Source organism: Psammomys obesus, unplaced genomic scaffold (genome assembly GCF_907164565.1).
Source record: "Psammomys obesus unplaced genomic scaffold, mPsaObe1.curated_primary_1811, whole genome shotgun sequence".
NCBI classification, from domain to species: domain Eukaryota; kingdom Metazoa; phylum Chordata; class Mammalia; order Rodentia; family Muridae; genus Psammomys; species Psammomys obesus.
The window spans coordinates 7,019,948-7,041,953 of NW_026585895.1; the positions used below are offsets into that span (position 1 = coordinate 7,019,948).

General features: G+C 39.5%; 1 protein-coding gene across 1 annotated transcript in view; it reads left to right on the forward strand.

Moving 5' to 3' along the window:
* Cwc22 (CWC22 spliceosome associated protein homolog) overlaps positions 1 to 19,995 on the forward strand; it is a 50,045-nt gene extending 30,050 nt beyond the window's left edge. Inside the window, exons 12-20 of the mRNA XM_055600608.1 lie at positions 966 to 1,073; positions 2,273 to 2,354; positions 7,484 to 7,544; positions 10,714 to 10,791; positions 11,633 to 11,785; positions 13,332 to 13,459; positions 14,527 to 14,628; positions 14,717 to 14,934; positions 19,187 to 19,995. Of these exons, the coding sequence (XP_055456583.1) occupies positions 966 to 1,073; positions 2,273 to 2,354; positions 7,484 to 7,544; positions 10,714 to 10,791; positions 11,633 to 11,785; positions 13,332 to 13,459; positions 14,527 to 14,628; positions 14,717 to 14,934; positions 19,187 to 19,755 (1,499 nt within the window). The 3' untranslated portion in view covers positions 19,756 to 19,995. The remainder of the gene's footprint in view (positions 1 to 965; positions 1,074 to 2,272; positions 2,355 to 7,483; positions 7,545 to 10,713; positions 10,792 to 11,632; positions 11,786 to 13,331; positions 13,460 to 14,526; positions 14,629 to 14,716; positions 14,935 to 19,186) is intronic.
* Positions 19,996 to 22,006: the final 2,011 nt, after the last annotated feature.

A 22,006-nucleotide genomic window follows, 5' to 3' on the forward strand; every position in this document is an offset into this window, starting at 1 on the left:
CTTGCTAGAAATGGTTTTAAGATTTGTATGTCAGGTAAGGGCCAAATGGAAGCCCTGCAAGCTTAGCAAATGATTGTTCCTGCAGCAGGAAATTCTCCACTAACATTCAGTGTGTGGTTCCTGATTTACACTGCTTTGCAAAATACAAAGAAATTAGAATTTTCTAAAAGTGGGTTAAAACTTTGTATGAAAACTTGAGTGACTATAATAAATGAGAAAGTGCAGTTTTGGTCAGCTCTAACAGTACCACTGGGCAAGGTATATAATTTCAGTCTGTGTCGTTTACACTGTTGATGTGGTCTTGTGTGATCTTTCCTGTATATTCATTTAGATCTGAATAAAAGTTTTATTTTAAGAAGTAATAAAGTGATGTTTTACCGATTTTGTTAAAGGTATTTAAACTTCTATCATAGTTTTATGCAAAAAAAAAAATTAGATTGGTTGTAATATTCAATTTAACAATTACATGTTTTAATTTAAAGTATTCATTCTGTTTGCTTAAAGTGAATACAGTAAGTTCTAGAATGATCCCCTTATTCCATATTCATTCTTAACTCTGCACACTTGTGTTCTGTATCTGGCTTTAGCTTTCATTATGGACTGCCCTCTTTCTGAAGATAGCATTTAAACTTTGAAATGCTGCTTTGAGCTCCGGTTCCCCACCCCCACCCCGGTGCTCTTGCTCACACAGAACATCTTGTGCCTTTTCTTTCTTCTTTTCATCTCCTTGTTCATCTCAGGGGATATTTTACCTGGCAAAGAATAACATCAAGTCATTTTAATTGCTTTCTTGCCATACATAACCTGAGGCTTATGTGATTGTTTTGTTTGTTTGTTTTTTGGCAGGTAAACAGTTAAAATTAGATTTGGCGAAATGAGAATTAACTTATCAGGATGAGGTACATGTATCTAGCTCATTGATTTTTTTTTCTTCTTCTTCTTCTTAAACTTACTTTGCTTTGTAGAAATTCTTGATGAAGGAGACAGTGATTCAAACTCAGACCAAGAAGCTGGAAGTAGTGAAGATGAGGAAGAGGAAGAGGACGAAGAAGAAGGAGAAGAAGAGGAGGGAGGTAAAGTGTGGTTTCAAGTGTAAACACTCAGGGTTAAGTGGCTTTTGAGGTACTACTCTCAAACAGCTTTTTCCACTCCCTGAGAAAGGGCTATGAAGAGCACACTGGCACTGAGTGTGAAGGCTCAGGAGACTGTCTCCCACCCTGTAGGACAGAACACTGTGCCCACAACAGGATGCCAGCCCCCAAAAGGATTAAGCAAGGAAATTCATTTTTTCCTAACAACATTTAATTTGGTATTTTAGACCTTCAGTTCTAAAGCTGCATTCATGTTAAGGGTGTGTAATTTATGTAACTTTGGCAAAAGTGTGACAGATGTGAATGACCAGATATTTGCTGTTCTTTTTGGCAAAATAGAATGAGGAGGCCAGCAACTACATTTGTACAGAAATAGGCTTGGTGTTCTTCCTCTTCAGCTCTGATTTCGTCACTTCATAGAAAAACAAGCTCAGACCTTTACTTTGGTTAAATATCAGTAGTATAGCAGCATACATAAACCACACATTATTTACATGAATTGCACTTCTAGAAATATTACATTGTGTCTTTCTTTTTTATGCTAACATGTCTTGGAGTGAAATTGTTGTTCTGTAACATTTTATAAAAAACGTATATTGGATTTTTCCACTGTCATCTTTAAGTCATCTAAATAGGTGTATACTATATTTTCCTTGACAATTTCTGTTTTATATGGAAGTACTGTTTAAAATACATATAATTATGTATAAGTCCATACAGTCCATCCACTTAGTCAAATCTGTTTATGTCTCTAGAAATAATATTCAGTGAAGAATCAGCTGGAACAAAGCCTTCTGTGGTGTCTGAGTGAATTAGTAATCCAGAGACTGAAATAGCGTTTTTGGCGTATTTGTGGGCCCTGCTCTAACAGTGATACGGACACACCGTGCCTCATAAACTTTGCAGACGCTGATTTGCAGAGGAAAAACAGCATTGTTGTTATTACTGAATTTGATTACAGAACAAACATTTATACTTTTTTTTTGTTTGTTTGTTTTGTTTGAGACAAGGTTTCTCTGTGTAGCCTTGGCTTTCCTAGACTCGCTTTGTAGACCAGGCTGGCCTCCAGCTCAGAGCAATCTGCCTGTCTCTGCCTCCCTGAGTGCTGGGATTAAAGGTGTGTACCACCATGTCCAGCTAAACTTTTATACTTTCATAATGTTATGTTTAATTTATTTCAGGACAAAAATTAACAATTCATGACAAGACAGAAATCAACCTAGTCTCGTTTCGCCGTACAATATATCTTGCTATTCAGTCAAGGTAAGATATCTTTTATTTTTATTTTGGCTAAGAGAATAAGCAAGATCAGTGATACAGTTTAGGGTCTGAGGACAGAAAAATCAGACACCATTTCAATATTCTCATAGTGCTTGCTTCACTCTGTCCTGTACCCATGCTCAGAGGTCTCAGCACATTTGTTCTGTTCTTAGAAAGTAAGTTGTCTTTACTTCCTTAAAATTCCTAATTGTGTTACCAGAATAGGTACTGTTTTTCTTTTTAGTGTGCCGTTTCTTGTAGCTAAGCATTAGTAATTAAACCTTAAAAATAACCAACTCGTTATTAAAAGCTATCACAGTATATGTTAATGAAATTTAATGTTTCTTTTTCTGTGTGGTTTTTAATCCTGATTGTAAGTTGAGGAGCATGGTTGCTATGCAGATGCAGGTGGGTAGAAATGGAATTGGGAATTAAACTTTCGAGGTTTTGAAGACTCTTTGAAGTAGTATTAAGAAGTACCAGGATATCATGAAAATAAAACTGTTTTCTTTGAAGCCTCAGTGTTTAATTTGTAGAGAAATGCACTAGAATGTTAAATGCTTAATCCATCTGTTAGTTTGCATATGAATCAGCCTATTGATTTACTAGGAACATGTTTACATTTCATACAGGCTGTTTTCTCAGTTTTGGTAATTGCTAGATTCTGTATGTTTCCAATGAGTATGATGATGTCATAGCAGTAACGATTCAAAAGTAGGAGTCATCTTGTATTTACTGTCATAGAGTAATACTAAACAGCAGAACACTGATTAGAAAAAAAATTTGTTTGTCTTGATCGTTTACTTTGTCTTTCACATGAAGAAACTACAATTTTCCATACAAATAGAAGTTGAGAATTTTCTTAGTTTGACCCCCCTGCTGTTCTTTTCTGACATCCAACATTAGTCCTCAGAAAAAGGTCATTCTAATGCTGGGAAGAGTGTCAGTGCAGCCCTGAATAACTGTTTAGAAGAAACCCTTGTTTAAGTTACCTGAACTTTGCTAATTTCTAAGTCACAGAAATTGCCAAAATGAAAGCACCGAGACTCAAATGGCAGCCACTCATAAACAGTGGTTCTTCCTTGTTTTTGCATCTACAGACCTTACATGACAGTGTTAAAGAATATCAGCCTGTACATGCCAAGTTTTTTTTTTCCCAGTTATACATGACAGTGGATATTAGACTTAAAAAAAACCCATACACATGTTAGAAGAAAAAGCACAAGTGATCAGTAGACACATTTTGAAGGACTTAGGTGTGAGACCCTTTAGTGATAAGCTCTCATTAAAATGCTCGTCATCAAATAGCTGGACAAAGATGCTGTCATTGGTCATCAAAAGCAGAAGTAGCCTAACCTTTTTTAAGCAGTGGTACTGAGCTTTGCATTTTACTAGATTCACAAAATCATTATGGGCAAACTCTTTACCAAAAGCCTTTTGGATACAGGAGGCAAGGGCTTTTGTTTATTGTAGAACAACAAAGGAAACAAATGGGTCATCACTACCTAAAATACGTGGTCAACTGTCTGGTTTATGCCTCCCTTGAAGATGGAGTTGATGACTTGCTAAGAATAGAATGGTCTGATCTGGGTCAGCTTGGAGAAGATAAGTAGACCACGTAGAGCTCTGCTTCTGCTCTCTTAACTGAGAACAGACCAACCAGCTCAGGAAACGGCTCATTGCATGGCAGCATTGTTTACCAGAAGGCAAGGGAGAAAACTTAGACCATCAGGCTCAGCACTCTTCTTTACCCATTGAACTATCCTATCCTGCCAGCCCTCGTTTCACACACATGGCCAGTGTTCTCTGTTGTCTAATTCTTTATAGCACCCAGGGTAGATGGAATGAAGTGACTGAGTCAGATGGTGTGAGGGTCTTTCGTGTAATCACTTGGGGGAATCATGGGATTTTACAGGACTAAGAATTAAACCTAGTTATGCTCAGTCTTTATCGCTGAGCTGTCCCAGGACCTTACTTTAAGAAATCTTGGACAGGTAAAAGTCAGTTTGACCACTGGAACTATCTAGGACTTGGTGTTTTAAATCTTTTTTCTTGATCACTACTAGTCTGCGAGTGTGCCTTTCATCCTGCTGTTGTGACTCCTACATTACTCTTTTTTTTTTTTTTTTTTTTTTTAATTCTTTTAAGACGCTGTTTCTCTGTAGCCTTGGCTCTCATGGACTCACTTTGTAGACCAGGCTGGCCTTGAACTCACAGAGATCCACCTGCCTCTCCCTCGTAGAGTGCTGGGATTGCAGTTTGCACCACCTTGCCTAGCTAATTACTGTTTTGTTATAGAAAACATCACAGTAAGCAGTTGGTCTTACTGTGGAAGGTGACAGCACGCTCCTTTTTCTTACTTCCTGATGGTGGTCTCGTTTTGCATTTTCAAAGTTGTGGTATCAGAGAGAGATGGACACCAGTGTTCCTGACAATGTGTCTTAAATTAGACATATCAATATAATCATTTTTAAATACTTCTTCAAAATAGGCAGCATGTCAAGACCATAACAGTTCAGGAATGCATTTTTATAACCCTTATTACTAGAAATAAATTTTTAGCCACTTAAAATACCTAAAATACTCACTATTGTTAATTCATATAGAATTTATAGCTAATGGGACTTCAAAATCATGTTTTAAAGGAAAGCAAAAAAATTTAAGCTCATACAGCTATTCTCTGATACTCAAATAAAAACAGTAAAATCTTTTTGATTTTTCAAGACAGGGTTTCTCTGTGTAGCTCTGCCTGTTCTGGAACTCACTCTATAGACCAGGCTGGCCTCGAACTCTTACATCCCGAGTGTTGATATTAAAGGCATACGCCACAATTACGTGGTCAGAAATTTTTTTTAATCACTTATTTGACATGCTTTTGATGCTGCTGCTCTCGCCAAGTATTTCATTTTTTTTTTTTAATAACAGGTCATGTTTAATTATATTCATTGTTATTGCTATAGTATTGAAATGTGTCCATTCTAGGTACCATATAGTATCACCTATTATCTGTTACTGGGAAGATTTTTTATTTTAGTTCTCTTCTTTCTTCCTTGCTTTGCACTATGCTGGACTGTTGTCCAGTTGTGCTTATAATAAGTACTCGACATTAGAAATACAGATGAACTGCAGCACTCCTTCAGAATCATGACATTGCTTGGCTGGTTATTAGGAAGGAAAGCACCCCTTCAGAGCCAGGACATTGTACTGGGTAGCTATCAGGAGGGTTTGAACTGTCTGCAAATGTGCAGATATATTAGCAAATAGAATCAGCCTCACATTAAAAATGCTAATCTCTTAAATCATATAGAGGATATTTTAAATTCATCTGTGCAGACATTGTAAAATGTATCCTTTCTCTTGTAAGTTGCTTTGCATCATTTACTGTTGTTACACTTCATGTGAGAAGCCCTGGGTTTGGGTATAAACAGAGATAACTTTTCAAGTGTGTTGAGCAGCTTTTGGAAGAGCTTTCACCTTGTCCTGGCTCAGCACTGCAGAGTGGAGATGCTGTTGTAGAACTGTGCTAAGATTTGTAGCATCTGGAAAAGAAGGTGGGGTTCCACTGTGCTAGAGTATCACTTACTCTTCTGTGCTGAGGTTTTTAAGACTGGAAGCATAAGAAATTTGACCTGTTTTAGTTAGGGTTTTTTCCTGGCATCTCTAAATACATAAAACACATCCTGGGAAGCTTTTTAAGTACAGTATTTATTACAGCTTTCCCACTGAGCTAGAAAGCATAAGTATCTCTGTGTTTAATTCTTAACTACTGGGATATTGTCCAGGAGTATGGCTCACAGACACTGCTGAGTCTTCGTTTTCTCAGTGTAAAATAAGAATCAAATGTTGCTAAACCTGAGATGTTAAAGATGCATGAGCCAAGTCACAATACTATCCTACCAAGAAGCAGAGGTTGCTAACTTCAACGTGGATTTGTAACTGTTAAATGAATAAAACGTTTTTTAGAAAGGTTAGTTGCTTAGAAATATCCATATGGAAACAGTGAGTTGAGCATGGGAGATGGAGATAGGAGAGTTAGAAGTTCAACATCATCCTCTATAGCCTTGGCTACGTGAAACCTTTTCTGAAGTAAACAGGAAAAACTAAAACTCCTGGTAACATTTTAAGTTTTAATGTTTTCCCTTCATTGTTAAGCATTCTACCTGTTGTTTTTTGTTTGTTTGTTTGTTTTCTCTCTAACCTTTTGAGTGACATTACTGATACTTTCCTTTTTAAACGTAATTTCATAGACAAATACAGAAAGGGTGGATCCGGAGCATGGGCAGTTAGTTACTCCTTGCCCCTGGGACCAGGTTCCCTATCTCGAGAGTTCACGTTTCTCCTTTCTACTGGAGCATCAGATCAGAGCAGTTCCCAATCCCTCACAGGGCTCTTACCATTTGTTTTCATCCAGTACCTCACTCCAGCCTAGGCTGGACCCCAAACTCAATAAAAAAGGTTTTCCTGCCTCAGCCTTTCAAGTGCTGGGATCATAGGAACTAGCCACTATACTCAGCTGCTTCTAGAATTTAAAGGATCACTGATGCTAACACTTGAGAATTTACATCTGTTGTGCTCAGTGAGAAACAGAAGAAGCACAATACAATTTTGTGAGTGGGAGGTCTTCCTATATGTGATAATAACCATTTGCTATGACTTCGGGTTGATTGGTTTGAGAGAATAATCAAAATCAAGGCATTCATTCTCTTTTTTTCCCATTGTGTTTGCCTTTTATAAAGTTGAGGTGTGTGTGTATTAGAAAATCCATCCTTACATGCAGTTCTTTTAGAGTATTTGCAAAGTTGTTTAAACATTGCCCAAATATTTTTGACAGTCCAGGATGATTCTGTTTCCATTAGCCATCATTCTGTGCTTCAGCCTCTACGTCCACGGGTTTTCTGTTCGGAATGCAGGATTATATTGTGTGTGGCCTCGGTGTCTGCTTCTACATAGTGTAGTCTGTGTCTCCTCATGATGTCCTGTGCTTTGTCGTTTGTACAGTTAAGGACTGCTCTTTCCATGCTGGGACATTATATGTATTTATAGTACAACAGTAACAAAGTAATGCTTTGACTTGTAAAGAGCACTGTTATTGATTGGGTTTTTAACATATTATGACCATCTTGTCTCCATAGTCTAGATTTTGAAGAATGTGCACACAAGTTGCTGAAAATGGAGTTTGCTGAGAGCCAAACAGTGAGTCAATGACTTTTTTTTTTAATTAGGAAGAACATATTAGTTATTAAAATGTTTAAGGAGGTTGATAGGTTTTGTGAATTGAAGCAATAAGATGATAAATGTCCATGTAAATGTAAGTTTTTATAATTGTATCCTAAACCAAGACTTAGGACTGCTGGGGTTCTGTCACGGTGCTCTGGTATAGTACAGGCTTGTAGGCATGCTGGGGTGTTAGTCTCTAAACACGGAACTCACGTAATTCTGCATGGAACAAAGTACGGTGGAGGAGGCCTCTGCTCCTCAGTATTACCTGATCCCTGTCTGTACGTATTTGCTAAACAGTTCTTTTGATAGTAACTACAACAAGCACAGCATGTGTGTGTCCACTGCTCAAGTTGGACATAGAAGAATTTGTATTGTTTCATTCATTCATTCACAAGAAAAGAAATTGATTGTATACTTGTTTCAGACAGAGAGCAAAGTGTCACTAAGTACCTAAGGTCTTCTGTTAGCCTCATGGTTCTCATTGTCTCCTAATTGCTGTTGTTAGTATCAGAGCCCTAATGCTCAGGACAGTAAGCATCAACCTGAAGAAAACTTTTGTATTTGTTTCCTAGTTGTCATCATGTATGCTTTTTAGGTGTTTGGACCCTGAGCCCAGGCTTTGGTGGTGATGTTCCTCATCCCTTGCCTGACATGTAATAGACCACACAGGTGGAGTAGTAAATGGATGTGCTCCAGTCGGCTGCTTGGTGTCCAGTCTCTGGTCCTGAGCTGCGTCAGGGCCAGATGATCGCCTGTGGGGTTGATGCACTGTGCCCACACCCACTGTTGTTTTCACAAGTAAACTTTTACTGGAGTAAAGAATGCTCATGCTCACGGACGGGTCATTTTTCCCCTGTTGTTTCCTTACCACAGCAGCAGAATGAATACCTTTGGCCAATACTCCACTGGCCCTGACCTGAAAAATATCTAGTCTATGGGCATTTACAAGGGGAAAAATCCTTGATTCATTATTGAAATGCTGTCATATAAAATTTTGCAAAACTAAATCATTTTCAAATTAAAAAGTTTTGCTTTCTTTTTAAAGTTTTTTTAAAGGAGTCTTAAACTAGTGACAATTGTTATTTGTACTCTTGGCTACAGTTGATACGTCATCCCTAGAAGGAAAAAAATTAGTAAATTAACCTTTAAAATTAGAATTGACACTGAAATTCCCGTGTGACCATGTTACATTTGAGGAGTAATTAAGTCATTACAAATTTTATTAGTGCTAATGCAAAGGGTAATTGTTCTAGAATTACCCTCCACATACTTTGACTGATATTTTGAAGTAACTTAATGCGTCTATTTCATATCCTAAAAGACTCCTAAAATTACTCAGATATTTAATTGATATGTTAAAATATTTAATTATCACGAGCCATAGATAATAATGCTTATAATTGAACTTGGTGTAGGAGAAAAGAATGTTTAGCTTTGTGAGTACTTCTGACAACCACCAGGGTCATCCATCTATTACTGCATTTTGCCGAAAATCGGATTAATATCCTATAATACACAATGTTAGTAGGAAAAACTGAAAGTTAATTTTATATTAAATATCAAATTAATCTAACAGCATAATTTAGAAAGGCTTCATTTTAAGTTTTCCAAAACATACAAAGTATACCTTTCTAGAACTTAACACATTTATAAACATTCCACTTAATTAGGTTAACTTGAGAGTGCTTTTTCTTTTTTTCTTTTTTGTGTCTGAAAGCACTACTATGTTTTAAAGTGATAGCTCTGGCAAGGTTGCTTTACGGTAAACCATTTGTTTCTAGAGCAACAGTGTACAGTAGAACTGTATACTCGTGCTGCCCTGTTCACGGCAGCCATAACTGGGCACATGCAGCTTTTGATTATGCAAAATATGAGTACTGTGACTAAGGACCTCAGAATATAATTTTAAATAATTTAAGTAGCTGCTTGTGGCTGATGGTATCATGGCTAGACAGTGTAACTTCCTGTCTAATTTATTGTCCTGCATTTGCACTCTGGAGTCTCTGACAAATTACTTATGTAGATATAAATGCTTATTTACTGAGATTATTTTTTACTGTTAACAATTTTTACTTAGATCATGCCTCAATTATTGACTGTGACAAAATTTCAAAATAGTTCATTGAACTTTTAAAAGTAAACTGAAGGACTACACATTTAGTTTGCATAGACTGTTTTGAACTTGGAGAATGTAATGTACTCTAGTAAATATATTTGTAAAAATGTAGATGTTCCAGTAAATGATTTATGGAAAAGGGTCCTTGTACAGTGGCCTCATTCTGTCTGCACTTGCTGTGCTACCTGAGTCCTTTCCTCATGAAACTACTGTCTGCTCCATTAGGGTTATTTCACAAATTGTTAAATTATACTTTTCAGTTAATAAGATGTCAGCCATTTCTGATAGTGGATTTTCTGATCAGCGATGTCTTCATTAGTTCTAAAATTTTTCGTGAAGAGGTTTTTTAAAGCGTTTAAATAGCGGATCGGACAGTAAATTTCAGCAGTTACAGGATCGGGCTGTCCATCTTTAGAGGCCCCTTGTACACTGGTCTATACACAGAGTGCCCATTCCCCTGTAGGTAAGTCTGTGCATAGAACATTTATTTCAAGATTTAGGAAATTGAGTCATAACCCTGTTTCTTTCTGTTCTTTTGTTTTTATTTTTGTACATTTTTCCTTGTATCAATTGATAGGTCATTTAAGTTGGAAATGTTCATTTGTGCTGTATAAACACTCATTCTGCTTTTTGCATACTAACTAACTAAACATAAGGTTATGTTTAAATTGTTAGGCATTTGTGTTGGTGAAAATTAGAGAATTCCACGCAGAAGATTTTAAAGACAGAATATCCAGTCATGCCTTGACCTGCTTCGTGCACTAGTTTGTTTAGAAATGATTCATACTCGTGAATTATTTCATCAAATTCTCATAAATAGGTTTAGATGATACTAGCCAGACCAAAGGCTTTTTTTTAAATGCTGAGTTTGACATTGACATTGAGTTTTTAAAAATAGTTTTTCAAAGCTTTCAAAATTCCTAAAAGGCTGGTTAGAAAAATCCATTCAGTGTTGTGCCTGTAAGTTGGATATAGCATAGCTTCACTGTGATCTGAGTCGTTAATGTAAGTTCTCTTTCCAAATAGAAAGAGCTCTGCAACATGATACTTGACTGCTGTGCCCAGCAAAGGACCTATGAAAAGTTCTTCGGCTTGTTAGCTGGGGTGAGTTACAGCCTTGCTAACCCTTACTCATGTCAGGGTGTAATAGATACCTCAAAGAATTCCTCACAATAATACAGTGAACTAATGATTGTGTTTTGTGGCCTGCTCTACCCTTAACTAACAACATGAGTTTTCTGAGAGCACAGTGTTCCCTCGTTGAGATTACTCATGCCCTTCAGTTTCCTTTCCCACTTCATTTTGCAGCACATTAAATTTGCTATATAAATATTGTGTAACAATTTCCCAGTAGAAAACAACTAAACGTATTAAAAAACTCAAAGCAGTTATTAAAGTTAGGAACTTGTTTAGGCAGCATAGGATAAGCATGATCTAAAAAAAAAAAAAAAAAATTAAAGGTTTGTTTTTTTCATTTTAATTATGTGTGTGTGTAGGAGAGTGCATGTGAGTTCAGGTATCTGCGGAGGCCAGAGGTGATGGATTTCTCTCTGGAGCTAGAGTTACAGGCTGTTCAGAGCTCCTTAATGCAGCTGATGGGAGCTTAACTTGGATCCTCTGCAAGACCACATGAAATACTAAGCATTGTTCATCTTTCTGGTCCCTAAATGTATCTATAAACCATTCACAAGGTATATCTATATAATGTAAAATGTGTGTTTAGGATCAACTAAATGTATAATTTCATTTTAGCATATAAATCCAGATACAGAGAACCTGTATCTGTAACTTCTTTCTGAACATCATTTAGCATAGAAAAATAGGGTAATAGATGTTTCTCGAAGTGTTTACAAACATTTGACCTAGTAAATTTAGGAATACTAAGTCCAGTTGTATTGACATTTAGTTTCTGCTGGGGTTGACTTTTAGTTTTTCTTGTCTGTAGCGGTTTTGCATGCTGAAAAAAGAATATATGGAATCATTTGAAGGCATATTCAAAGAACAGTATGATACCATCCATCGCTTAGAGACAAACAAATTGAGAAATGTTGCTAAGATGTTCGCTCACCTTTTATACACGGATTCACTTCCATGGAGTGTAAGTAGTGGATCAGTGTTTGCTCTTCATTCCTAGCTCCATTGTTTTCAAATGTGTTCTCATTATGTCATGGCCATAGTTGGTCTCTCAGTGAATGTGAATAGTGAATTGTGTAGTGCACTCTGACTGCGGCCGCTGTCCTTGAAACACGTTCATGTAGCATGGAGTCGGAGGGCTAAGTCAGATGACGTACACGTGTAAGGAGTATCATTGTGGATCACGCATGACAGCCCAAACCCGCGCTGCTTTTCTGTGGTGATGACAAGCAATATTTTCAGGGGACACAGGACACAGTTTCATGTTTGACATCTGTATGCGTTTGTCTCTACTCACATAAGAAAGGAGAGAGGCACATCCCCTATTCTGTGGCGCTGTGCCTCACAATTCCTGCTCATATTTCCTGAAAAAGTGGCTTTTCCAAGGCTCCTCTTACTAAGACTCAGGAGAAAGGATTGTTCTAGGGGGTTGTGGAAAGTCAATATTTTTGTTTCAGCAACAGGAGGAGATCCTGTGATCATACTTAGAATAGAACAAAGAAATACATTCCTAATGGGGAAACGTGCACCAAATTGAGCATTAAACCCATATTTATTGTATGTTCATTTAAATGCTGTTATTTAGCTACCACTTGCATGCCCAATCACAACCCTTGGTAGTGGGCAATCAAAGGATTTATGTAGTCCCTGCTTTCAGGAACGTTACTGTGTAAGAGAAAAGTTAGGTCTATGCCAGTCATATGTCATAAAAAGTCAAAGTTACTAGAAGAATTTTAATGGAGAGACATCACTTCCCAGAAGGAAGAGGACAATGTTGTAAAGTACCACGAGCTGAGGGTGGGATGAGGCTCCACCCCTGGTCTTAGGAGTACAGGACAAGTTTGTATACAGTACTTAAATACTAAGCGCATCCAGCTACATTCAACTGCACTTTCAAGCCAACCCACAGCCAGTCATTACTCTTTACTTCATGTCTCCTGTTCTACAAAAGAAGGCAAGTTTTAAACAGTTGGCTGAAAATGGGCTTTCAGAACATGATACGCATAAAAGCTAGGGATTTTTTGTTTTTCTGTTTTGCTTTAAAGCCCACAAGTTAGTTTGTAAATGCTGTAATCTTAGTTTTCAGGATACATCATCCATTGTTTTGTTTTGTTTTTACTTTTGTCTTGTGTAGACATGCTAAACAGAACCATAATCGAATGTTCATGGTGGCGTTTTGCCTGGTCCCTTGTATACATCACACTTTGCTGAGGACGGTTGTGAGAGCAGTCTACTATGGTGCCGTGTGCTCAGGACAGGGTATCTTCTCTGCTGTAAAAAGCACCTTCCTTAGGAAGGAAAGAAACCTACTTCTGTACCATCTGAGCATTGTAAAGTAGAGAGAAGCAGTCTTACACTTTCCCAAGAAGTGACACATGTCAGCATAAGGGAGGGGACATGGAGATGTTGCTTAAAGATGAAAAGGCCTGGTCATTCTCAGAACTTAAACTGGTCGGCTACTTGGCCTAGTCTTTAAAAAAAATTTTTTTTTATTCTCTCTTAATTTTCAGGTTCTTGAATGTATAAAGCTGAGTGAAGAGACCACTACATCATCTAGCAGAATTTTTGTCAAAATCTTTTTCCAGGAACTGTGTGAATACATGGGTCTTCCTAAGCTGAATGCGAGGTTAAAGGATGAGTAAGTTGACTAATCACAGTTTGCGCTTAGTCTTCCTGTCTGTGGTTTGCCATGTTAGCAGATATGGTACGCTCTTCATGGGGTCTTGGGGCAATATCAGCATGCTGCATGTTACAAGACATGAGACAACACACGCCTTTCTGGGTTCTGTTCTAGGACTGTCAGGTAACTCCTCGTTCACTCCTGTTCATTCAGAGTCCTCATTATCACTGGGATTGGATTCTAGTCTATTCCATAGTGCTAATGCCAGTATTTCACTTTTGCCTTCTTAAGTGTTGACCAAAGGCCTGCACTGATGAGACAGTCCTTCATATAATCTGTCTACATTATCAGGCTCATCTCCCTCCTCAGCTGCACCGGAGTCACATCAGTATCGAAAATTTGTAGTGATTGATGTCTGAGTTTTCATGCACATTTACCACTGCCTGGAGAAGCAGTGACCCTCATTAGATGTGTGTAACAAACACTTAATCAGTCTGCCTATAGTTTACCCTTTTCTGTGAAATACTCAGTGACTGATTCCTACTCTTCCCAGGGCTTTCACACAATTTAGACGTGCATGTATATGTAAAAAGAGCTAAGGCCTTTGAGTTTTTCTGTGCATGCCCACAAAATACACTTGTGTGCATGTATCCATGTACACATGTATACGTGCTATCTGTACACTCTGTGTGTGTCTTAGTGTGTATATAAAACATTTCTAAAGCTATGTTGTGTAATTACAGAAATAAAGTTTAAGGGCCAATGAGATGTCTCAGTGGGTAAAGGAGACCCAGGCTGAAATAAACTGTCCTGACACCCACATGGTGGAGAAAGAACCAGCTCCCACATGTCTGTCCTCTTACCCACGCGCGCACACACACACGCACACTAAACTGCAAAAAGTGAGCTTCAGTGAATTGTTCTTTGTTGCCTGTTGTGTTAGGTCGCCTCACATGACAATGCATAGGCCACTTTCTTGTATTTCACTTAGTGATTTACTATATAAAAAATCTGATAACTGGGTGTAGGAGTTTTTGTTTTTCCCTTTCTCCGTTTTCTTCATTCCTTTTTTTTTTTTTTTTCAGAACTCTTCAGCCATTCTTTGAAGGACTGCTACCCCGAGACAACCCACGGAATACCCGGTTTGCCATCAACTTCTTCACTTCCATAGGCCTCGGAGGCTTAACGTAAGAATCCTTTGCAGAGCTTTGTCTTTCCTGGCAGGATTCTGTCACAGGTGCCAGAAGGCACAATGTAACATTGCATCTCTGTTAGGGATGAACTTCGGGAACATCTGAAGAACACGCCCAAGGTCATCGTAGCACAGAAGCCAGACGCTGAGCAAAAGAAACCCTCCCTGACTTCTTCATCTTCAGAGTCGTCCTCAGAGTCGGATTCTTCTGACTCAGATTCCGACAGCAGTGAGAGCAGCTCCGCGTCCTCCAGTGAAGGGAGCGAGTCTTCATCTGCCAGCAGTGAGAGCTCTGCCTCAGGTACCACACTCGCCCACACCTTGTCCTGCTTGTGTCAGCAAGGGAGGGCTCAGCTGCTGCTTCTTTATCTTCCTGTCTGTTTAAACATATTTGCTGTTAGAGATGGTAGTCTGTCCCGATGCAGTCTGCAGTCTGTCTGTTGTAGAAGCCTCCTCGCAGGCACAGCTAAATCTTTGGCAATTAACTGTGATTCCAGTGACGGCTGCGTTCTATCGTACCGACGCCATGCTGACCCTTCACAGCCAGGCATTCAGGCTTTACCGGAGGTAGTCAAGCTGTATTTGACCACTTGCCATCATCCACGCTTGTGAATTGAATGAATAAGCTCAGTCGGGCCTTTGCAGTCCGTAGCTCTCCACCAGCTCAAGAAGTACTGGTACTTTCGAACTCTCTGCTCCTCTTGCGCTTACCAGCCTCCTGTCTTCATAGCAGCTGCTGTTCTGCTCTGTACATCCATTAGTGAGTCTTGCCTCTTTTGCCTTGTTGAGACAAGGTCTCCCAACACAGCTGAAGCTAGTCTCCACCTCACTACACTGCCTAGGATGGCCTTGAGCTGCAGTCCCACCCCCAGCCTCCAAGGGCTGGGTTTTAGCTGTCATGCAGAAAACATCGTTTTACCCAGTGTTTGCCTGGCTTGTTTGCTGTTTTGTTTGGTTTTTGTTTGTTTCTTTGTTTTGGGAGGGGTTGGTTTTTTGTTTGTTTTGTTTTCTAAGTTTTTTATGCAGTCTAGATTGTCTGTTCATTCATTGTCTGACAGAGGCTAGTTTTGAACCTGGTCCTCTCTACCTACAGTTCCCAAGTGCTAGGTTTAGAGGCCTGTGTGACAGTGCCTGTTTTAACTTTTTAATTATTAACTATGGACTCCTTTATATCTACTGTTTCCTTCATTGTTACATTCACAAAGTATTGCTCCATTTATAACTGATCCATCCACGTTGGTTGCCGTTCATATGTGTCTGGTGTCCTATGTGCATCTTTTAATGAGTGTGTATGTGGTCTGTTCCTCACCTCATTGCACAGACAGGCTTTGAACCATAGTCCCCATCGTGTGTGTGTGTGGGTGTGTGTGTGTGTGTGTGTGTGTGTGTGTGTGTGTGTGTGTGTTGCTGCATAAAATGCACACACACACACATATATAATACATTGCAGCATGTTTATATATAATGTGTATATGTCAAGCAAGCAGTTCACACGTAAGTCTATGAGGTTGCCAGAGCCTTTTGTCTTTTGTTCTTCCCCCAGCAGCAGCCCTGGATCAGCAGATGCATCCAGGGAGGAGCTGTCAGTATGACATAGCTCACTTCTCTCTAATTCTGCCTTCCTTTAATGTGGAGCCATTTTGGTTCTTGGGTTTTTTGTTTTTTTTGTTTTTTTTTTTTTTGGTTTTTGTTTTGTTTTTTTTTAAGTAGTTCTTTATTTTTTTAAATATAAGGTTTCATTTTGAACTAACTTCATACTTACAAGAAGATTACAGGAGAAAGAATCCACATATGCTCCCCACCCAACTCCCCCCAGTGTTGGCTTCTCATATTAGCAATGTAATTATCGATGAATGTGAAAATTCACAGTGAACAGTACTATAAGCAGATCTCATTTGAATTTCACGAAGAGTAAAGCAGTAGATGAATGACTCAGAACACCAGGGTCCTTTTTCTTCTTTCAGGAACCTGTTTACATTTCAGTGGTCTGTCAGGGCTCCCATACTCCTTTGACATTTTTGAAGCTTCTTATCACTTATATTGAAGTTCTTCAGTGTCGATATTCTCTAAAGAACAGGATAAAAGTTGATATCATAGTTACTTTTGCTGAGAAGAGTCACCATGACCGTGGCAACTTATAGGAGAAAGAGTTCACTGGGGCTTACAGTGAGAGGTTGAGCCCGTGACCGTCATGGCAGGGGGCATGGCAGCAGGCAGACATGATGCTGGAGCCATAGCTGAATGTGCAAACCTTATCTGTAAGCCTGAGGTAGACAGCATGGACTTTTGAAGCCTTAAACCCCCACCCCCCAGTGACACACCTTCTCCAACAAGGCCATCCATCTACCTCTTCCCAAACAGTTCTACCACCTAGGGACCAAGCATTCAAATATATGGGTCTGCCGTTCTCATTCAAACCACCAGATTTGAATGTCATGGAAATGTCCTGCTCTTACTGCATCTTCTCAAGGGACTCATACATTCTGGCATGTCGTAATTTACTAACATCAACCATCAGCACTAAGTTGAGAACATGTGTGTTGAGTGTCTTCGGATAAACACTTCACCTATTAAATCAGTTGTCTTGTAGGGATATCATTTAATTCTCAATCGTTTTGGCAGTCATTTTTGGAGCCATTTTCTGGTGTTTGCCTAATGATGATTTATCTATTTTTCTTTTTGGATGAGTAATTGAATTTCTGCAAGAAAAACTATTCCCTTGTTTATTTACCTGGCCTCATCTTCATATCACCAACTTATGCCTGTATTCTCATGTGGGTTACACTCCAGTGTTTTCATTCAAATCATTTTATGTTTTTAAAAGATATTTTCATTACAATTTCTGTGTGTGTGTGTGTGTGTGTGTGTGTATACATGTACCACCTGTATGGTGTGAACTTGTGGAGACCAGAAGGCAAGTTTCAGGATTTGATTCACCTCTGTCATGTGGGACATAGGGAGAAAACTCAGGTCATGATTCTTGGCAATGTTCTTTACCCATTGACCGTCCTGCCAGCGCTCATTTCACTCTGATCCTTGGAGTTGTTGCTCTCAGTTCACTTTGTTTTCACACGCTCCCACCCTTTCCTGAGTACCTCTCTCACCCCAGAATCACACATGTTGTCGAGCTTCCGTGCCTTCGAACACACTTAAACCGCTGTCTCCAGCTCCTCTGACTGTATATCTCAAGTTTTTACTGTACTTCAATGCCTGCTTCGCGGTGCCAGCCTCCCTCTTCAGTTTAGACTGGATGGCAGATATTGTGATTCCCTGTCCTGTTACATACTTGACATGCTGTCTGACAGTCAGAACTGTGGGGCTCTTCATGTTCTTTCTGTGTGCTTAGAACAGGAGTCCATTTGCTCACAGGAACTCGATTCCTGGATTGAAGTAATGTAAGCACTGTTCGTTTACAGCTTTTTGAATGTTCCAGAGTATATGTTACGGCATCCATTTTGAGGACAGATAATAGCTCTGCATGAATTTTGCAGGAAGAAAGTTTGCTGATTCAAAGTTAATTTGCCTTATCATACAATTTTAGCAGAGAACTGTTTCATTATTAAAGTATTAGATAGTATGAAAGCAGTGTGAACTGCCTCCAAATTAGAAAACGGAGAAGCAGACATGGCGTTGTTGCATGGCTGGGGTGTACTGTTGGCAGAGCCCTGGCGGGGTTAGAACGAGCCAGAGCATGGGCTTAGCACTGAGTCAGAAAGCTTCTGCTCAGGCAGCTGCAGCCCATATACCGTGTGCCATCCAGAGTCAGTTAGCATAGAAAGAGGGGTTGGTACCCTGACATTTGTTGTAGAGTCAAGTCAAGAAGTGATTTCCTGTTGTGTTATCGTTCTGTAGTTACAGGATTTGTGAAATTTTAGTCATCTCGTGCTTTTGATTCATGAACACAAATAACAAGTGACTAAAATTAACGTAAAATGGTGATTTATTTTCCTTTATTTTATGTGTGGGATTATATCATTAAAACTGAATTGCTCGTGGTCTCTTTAGAAGTTTTTGCCAGAAACCAAGCGTCCATAGCTCTCAGCCTGTAACTGTCATAACCCAGCTCTTACTTGTATGGCCAGCGACTGTGAGAACACTGGAAAGCAGCACTGTTCACTGAGCGGGGCTTTTTGGTGGAAACACACCTGTGGCATAAACACACCTCCCAGTAGGAAGTGGTTTGGGGGTGGCCATGTTTCGTGATTATGCACGGGGATGCCTTCATCAAAGCTTCATTGACGAGAAGCTCTGTTGGGTCAGAGTCTGTAAGTGGCAGTATGCTGCTTCTAATTTGATGGATTGTTTTTCCTTTGCTATAGTTTATAGAAAGCTCCTATGAGAAGTTGAGTTTGAAACTGTAGTTACTTAGTAATTAATAAGGACATATTTTAAAATTTAGTCATCTTTTAAAATAGTCTGTCTTTAGGCTTTTCAGTTTGGCTTCACATTCAGTTTACACAAATATTAGTGCCCTGTGGTAAATTGGTAAATGTTATTGTTAAATTATGGTTAAATTAGATTAACATAAAAACTAATTAATTGTTTGCATGCAGCTCAAGGTGCAAGAAAAAAGAGACAATGGAAGGCCAGAAACGAAGAGGTAGATAAATCAACCAGGGGCCACCAGACACGTGACAAGAGGCGAGAAGGAGGCAGGGAGGAACAAAGGCACCAGGAAGGACGGACTGAGAGAGCGAGGTCTGAAAGACACAGAGCTCAAAACTCACGAGATCCAGACTGGAGAGATCCCTCGGCCAAGTACATGGCGGACAGAAGCCAAGAAAATAGTCACAGTAGAGTTGGGAATGGCCGGCACCAAGATGAACACAGAGAGCTGGAGGACAAGCGTGGTGAGCCAAAGAAGAAGCGGCGGGAGAGGAGAGCCTCTTTTTCTGACAATGAGAAGCAAAGAACCCGAAACCAGGACAGTGAAAATGTTAGAAGAAAAGATCGCTCCAAGTCAAGGGAAAGGAGAAGACATTCAGGTCATAAAAGTGATGACGACAGGTATCAGAACGGTGCTGAGAGACGGGAAAAATCTAGCAGACACTCTGAACATTCTAGAGAATCAAAGAGAAACCAGGACCAGAGGAGAGAGAAGTCTCCAGCGAAGCAAAAATAGTTCTAACTACAACTGAACATGCCTTATACTCAGCTCCAACGTCTTTTTTACATTGGTGGATTTTATAGAGAACTCTTGTATAAAGTACCCGTTTGTAAATTTTAAAGGTGTTTCTTTTTGACATGTTTTATAATTAATACGTCTCAAGATCCTTTGTGTAAAATCATAAAGAAAAGGGTCTCAACAGTGGGGTAAGTCTTATGTTTTGTGAATAAAAGGAACAAATGTTCATTGAGTCAATGATTTTTTTTTTTTAATTTTTCTATATGTCTATTATAAATTACCATAATTATTAGTGGCTTTTATTTATAACCAGAGGCCAAAATAAATAAACCTTTTCCGTTTTTCACAGTGGGGTTTCTGACAACCTACGTCTTTGGGTTTCTGTCGGGTATTTGGGGGGAGCTGAGTGTGTCACCCTCTTGAGAGATTTGCTTGTAGTGAGTGATCCTGCTTCAAGATGTGTGGCTCACCCAGACCCATCTGTTCTCGGGGCTGCTGGGTAATTTCACACGGGAGCATTGCTGTGGTTAGTGCTCTCTATCAGCTTAACATTAGGTCAAGGCCAGGAGGTGTATATTTAATTTTAATTTGGTTTAATAAATCATTTAAAAAGCATAATCATGAAGTACATGAATGACCTGTGAAGCAATTCCAGTTTTTTTATGTGACTTAGGATTTTCTTCACTGTAACTTTTTCAGTGTATGTAACTATAGTTATTACTGTGGAGCTAAGCGTTACCTGGGACCTTCTGGGGGGCAGGTCTCTTACCACACCCGCACTATGGCCTGCTGGCACTTGTCCACCTTAAAGAGCAGAGGGACAGCTGTAGCAAAGCGTGGGTATTACTGTAGTGGGACTTAGTGGCGCAGGCCGTCAATCCAGCACCTTCCTTATCTGGAAGGCCTGCAAGTTCTCTTTCTCAGTCCTTACTACCCCTCACGTCCTCTTTACAGCTGTTTTACAGCTGTGCCTAAAGACTCTTCTTGAAGCATGCTGTGACCACTGCCCACCCAGCTTGCACTGCTGTTCAGACTCTCTCATCTCTTCAGAACGTCTCATCGGTTAACTTGTTGGCACCTCACCACCTGGTTTCCTACGTTCTGTAGCCTGGCCCTCAGAAAGGACGAAGAAACAAATGGACTTGTTTAACTCTTCCACCCGTTAAGAACTGGCTTTGTCCGTAAGTGGAGACTGTGAAGTCCAAGATGCCAGAGGACTCAGGTCTTGAAGTTGTTTCCTGTCAGACCCAAGTTTTATTCCAGATCAGCTTCCCTCCAGAGCAGGACTGGGGATGGGAGAGCCCTTGACGGCCTGTTGACTGGCAGCTCCTTGCACCTAGTTGGATGAGCCCGAGCAAACTTAACCCCTTTCTTTTCCTATTCTTCTGAAGGATTCTTATAGTACTTGCTTTACAGAGCTCGGACTACGAAATAAAAACACAAAGTAAGCACTCAGCCCTCTTTCTTCCCCTTCACAAAGGAAGGACTTAAAAGAAAAATCGAGCTCTTTGCCTGGCTTTTTATGATCCCTTTCTTTTATCTCACCTAAAATAGCACTTAACCTTTTCTTTTTCTTTTTAAATATTAAAGTAGCCACATAGGAAGGACATTTAGGTGGGATATAGGTATGACAAAAAGCCGTTTCCCATCATTTTTCTTGTATTTCTTACTATTTAGAGCCTTTAAGATTTTTCCAGATGCATATATCTTTTAAGCAGAAACAACCTGATTCTCCTGCCACTTCAGTGTGTTGCCGGGTGAGGAGGGGCAGAGGGAGAAGACTTTTGTAGGTACCAGTGAATTTTCTTAGAATTTTGAATTTATTTTTGAGATTATAATATAATTCCCTCATTCCTTTCTTCCCTTTTCTTTCTAAAAGCCTCTCACATGCCCCTCTTTGCTCTTTCAAATTCATGGTCTCTTTTTCATTATTATTGCTTGCATATATGTACATGTCTATACATAGAGATTTCTAAACACAACTGCTCAGTCTGTACAGTGTTACTTGTATGTTTTCAGGGCTGACTATTTGGTGTTGGACAACCAGTTGGTGAGCTCTTCCCTGGGGAAGACTGTTTGTCCCACTCTCAGCATTCCTTAGTTCTCTGTCGTTCTTTGTATAGGTTTGAGGTTTTGTGGGCTTTTCGCCGTCCATGCTGGCATGTCCATTGGATCATTCCTGTTGAGCTCACGCTTAGGCAGGCATGTTGCAGAGACTTCACTAGTAGGCCCTTTCTCACAGCAGGCT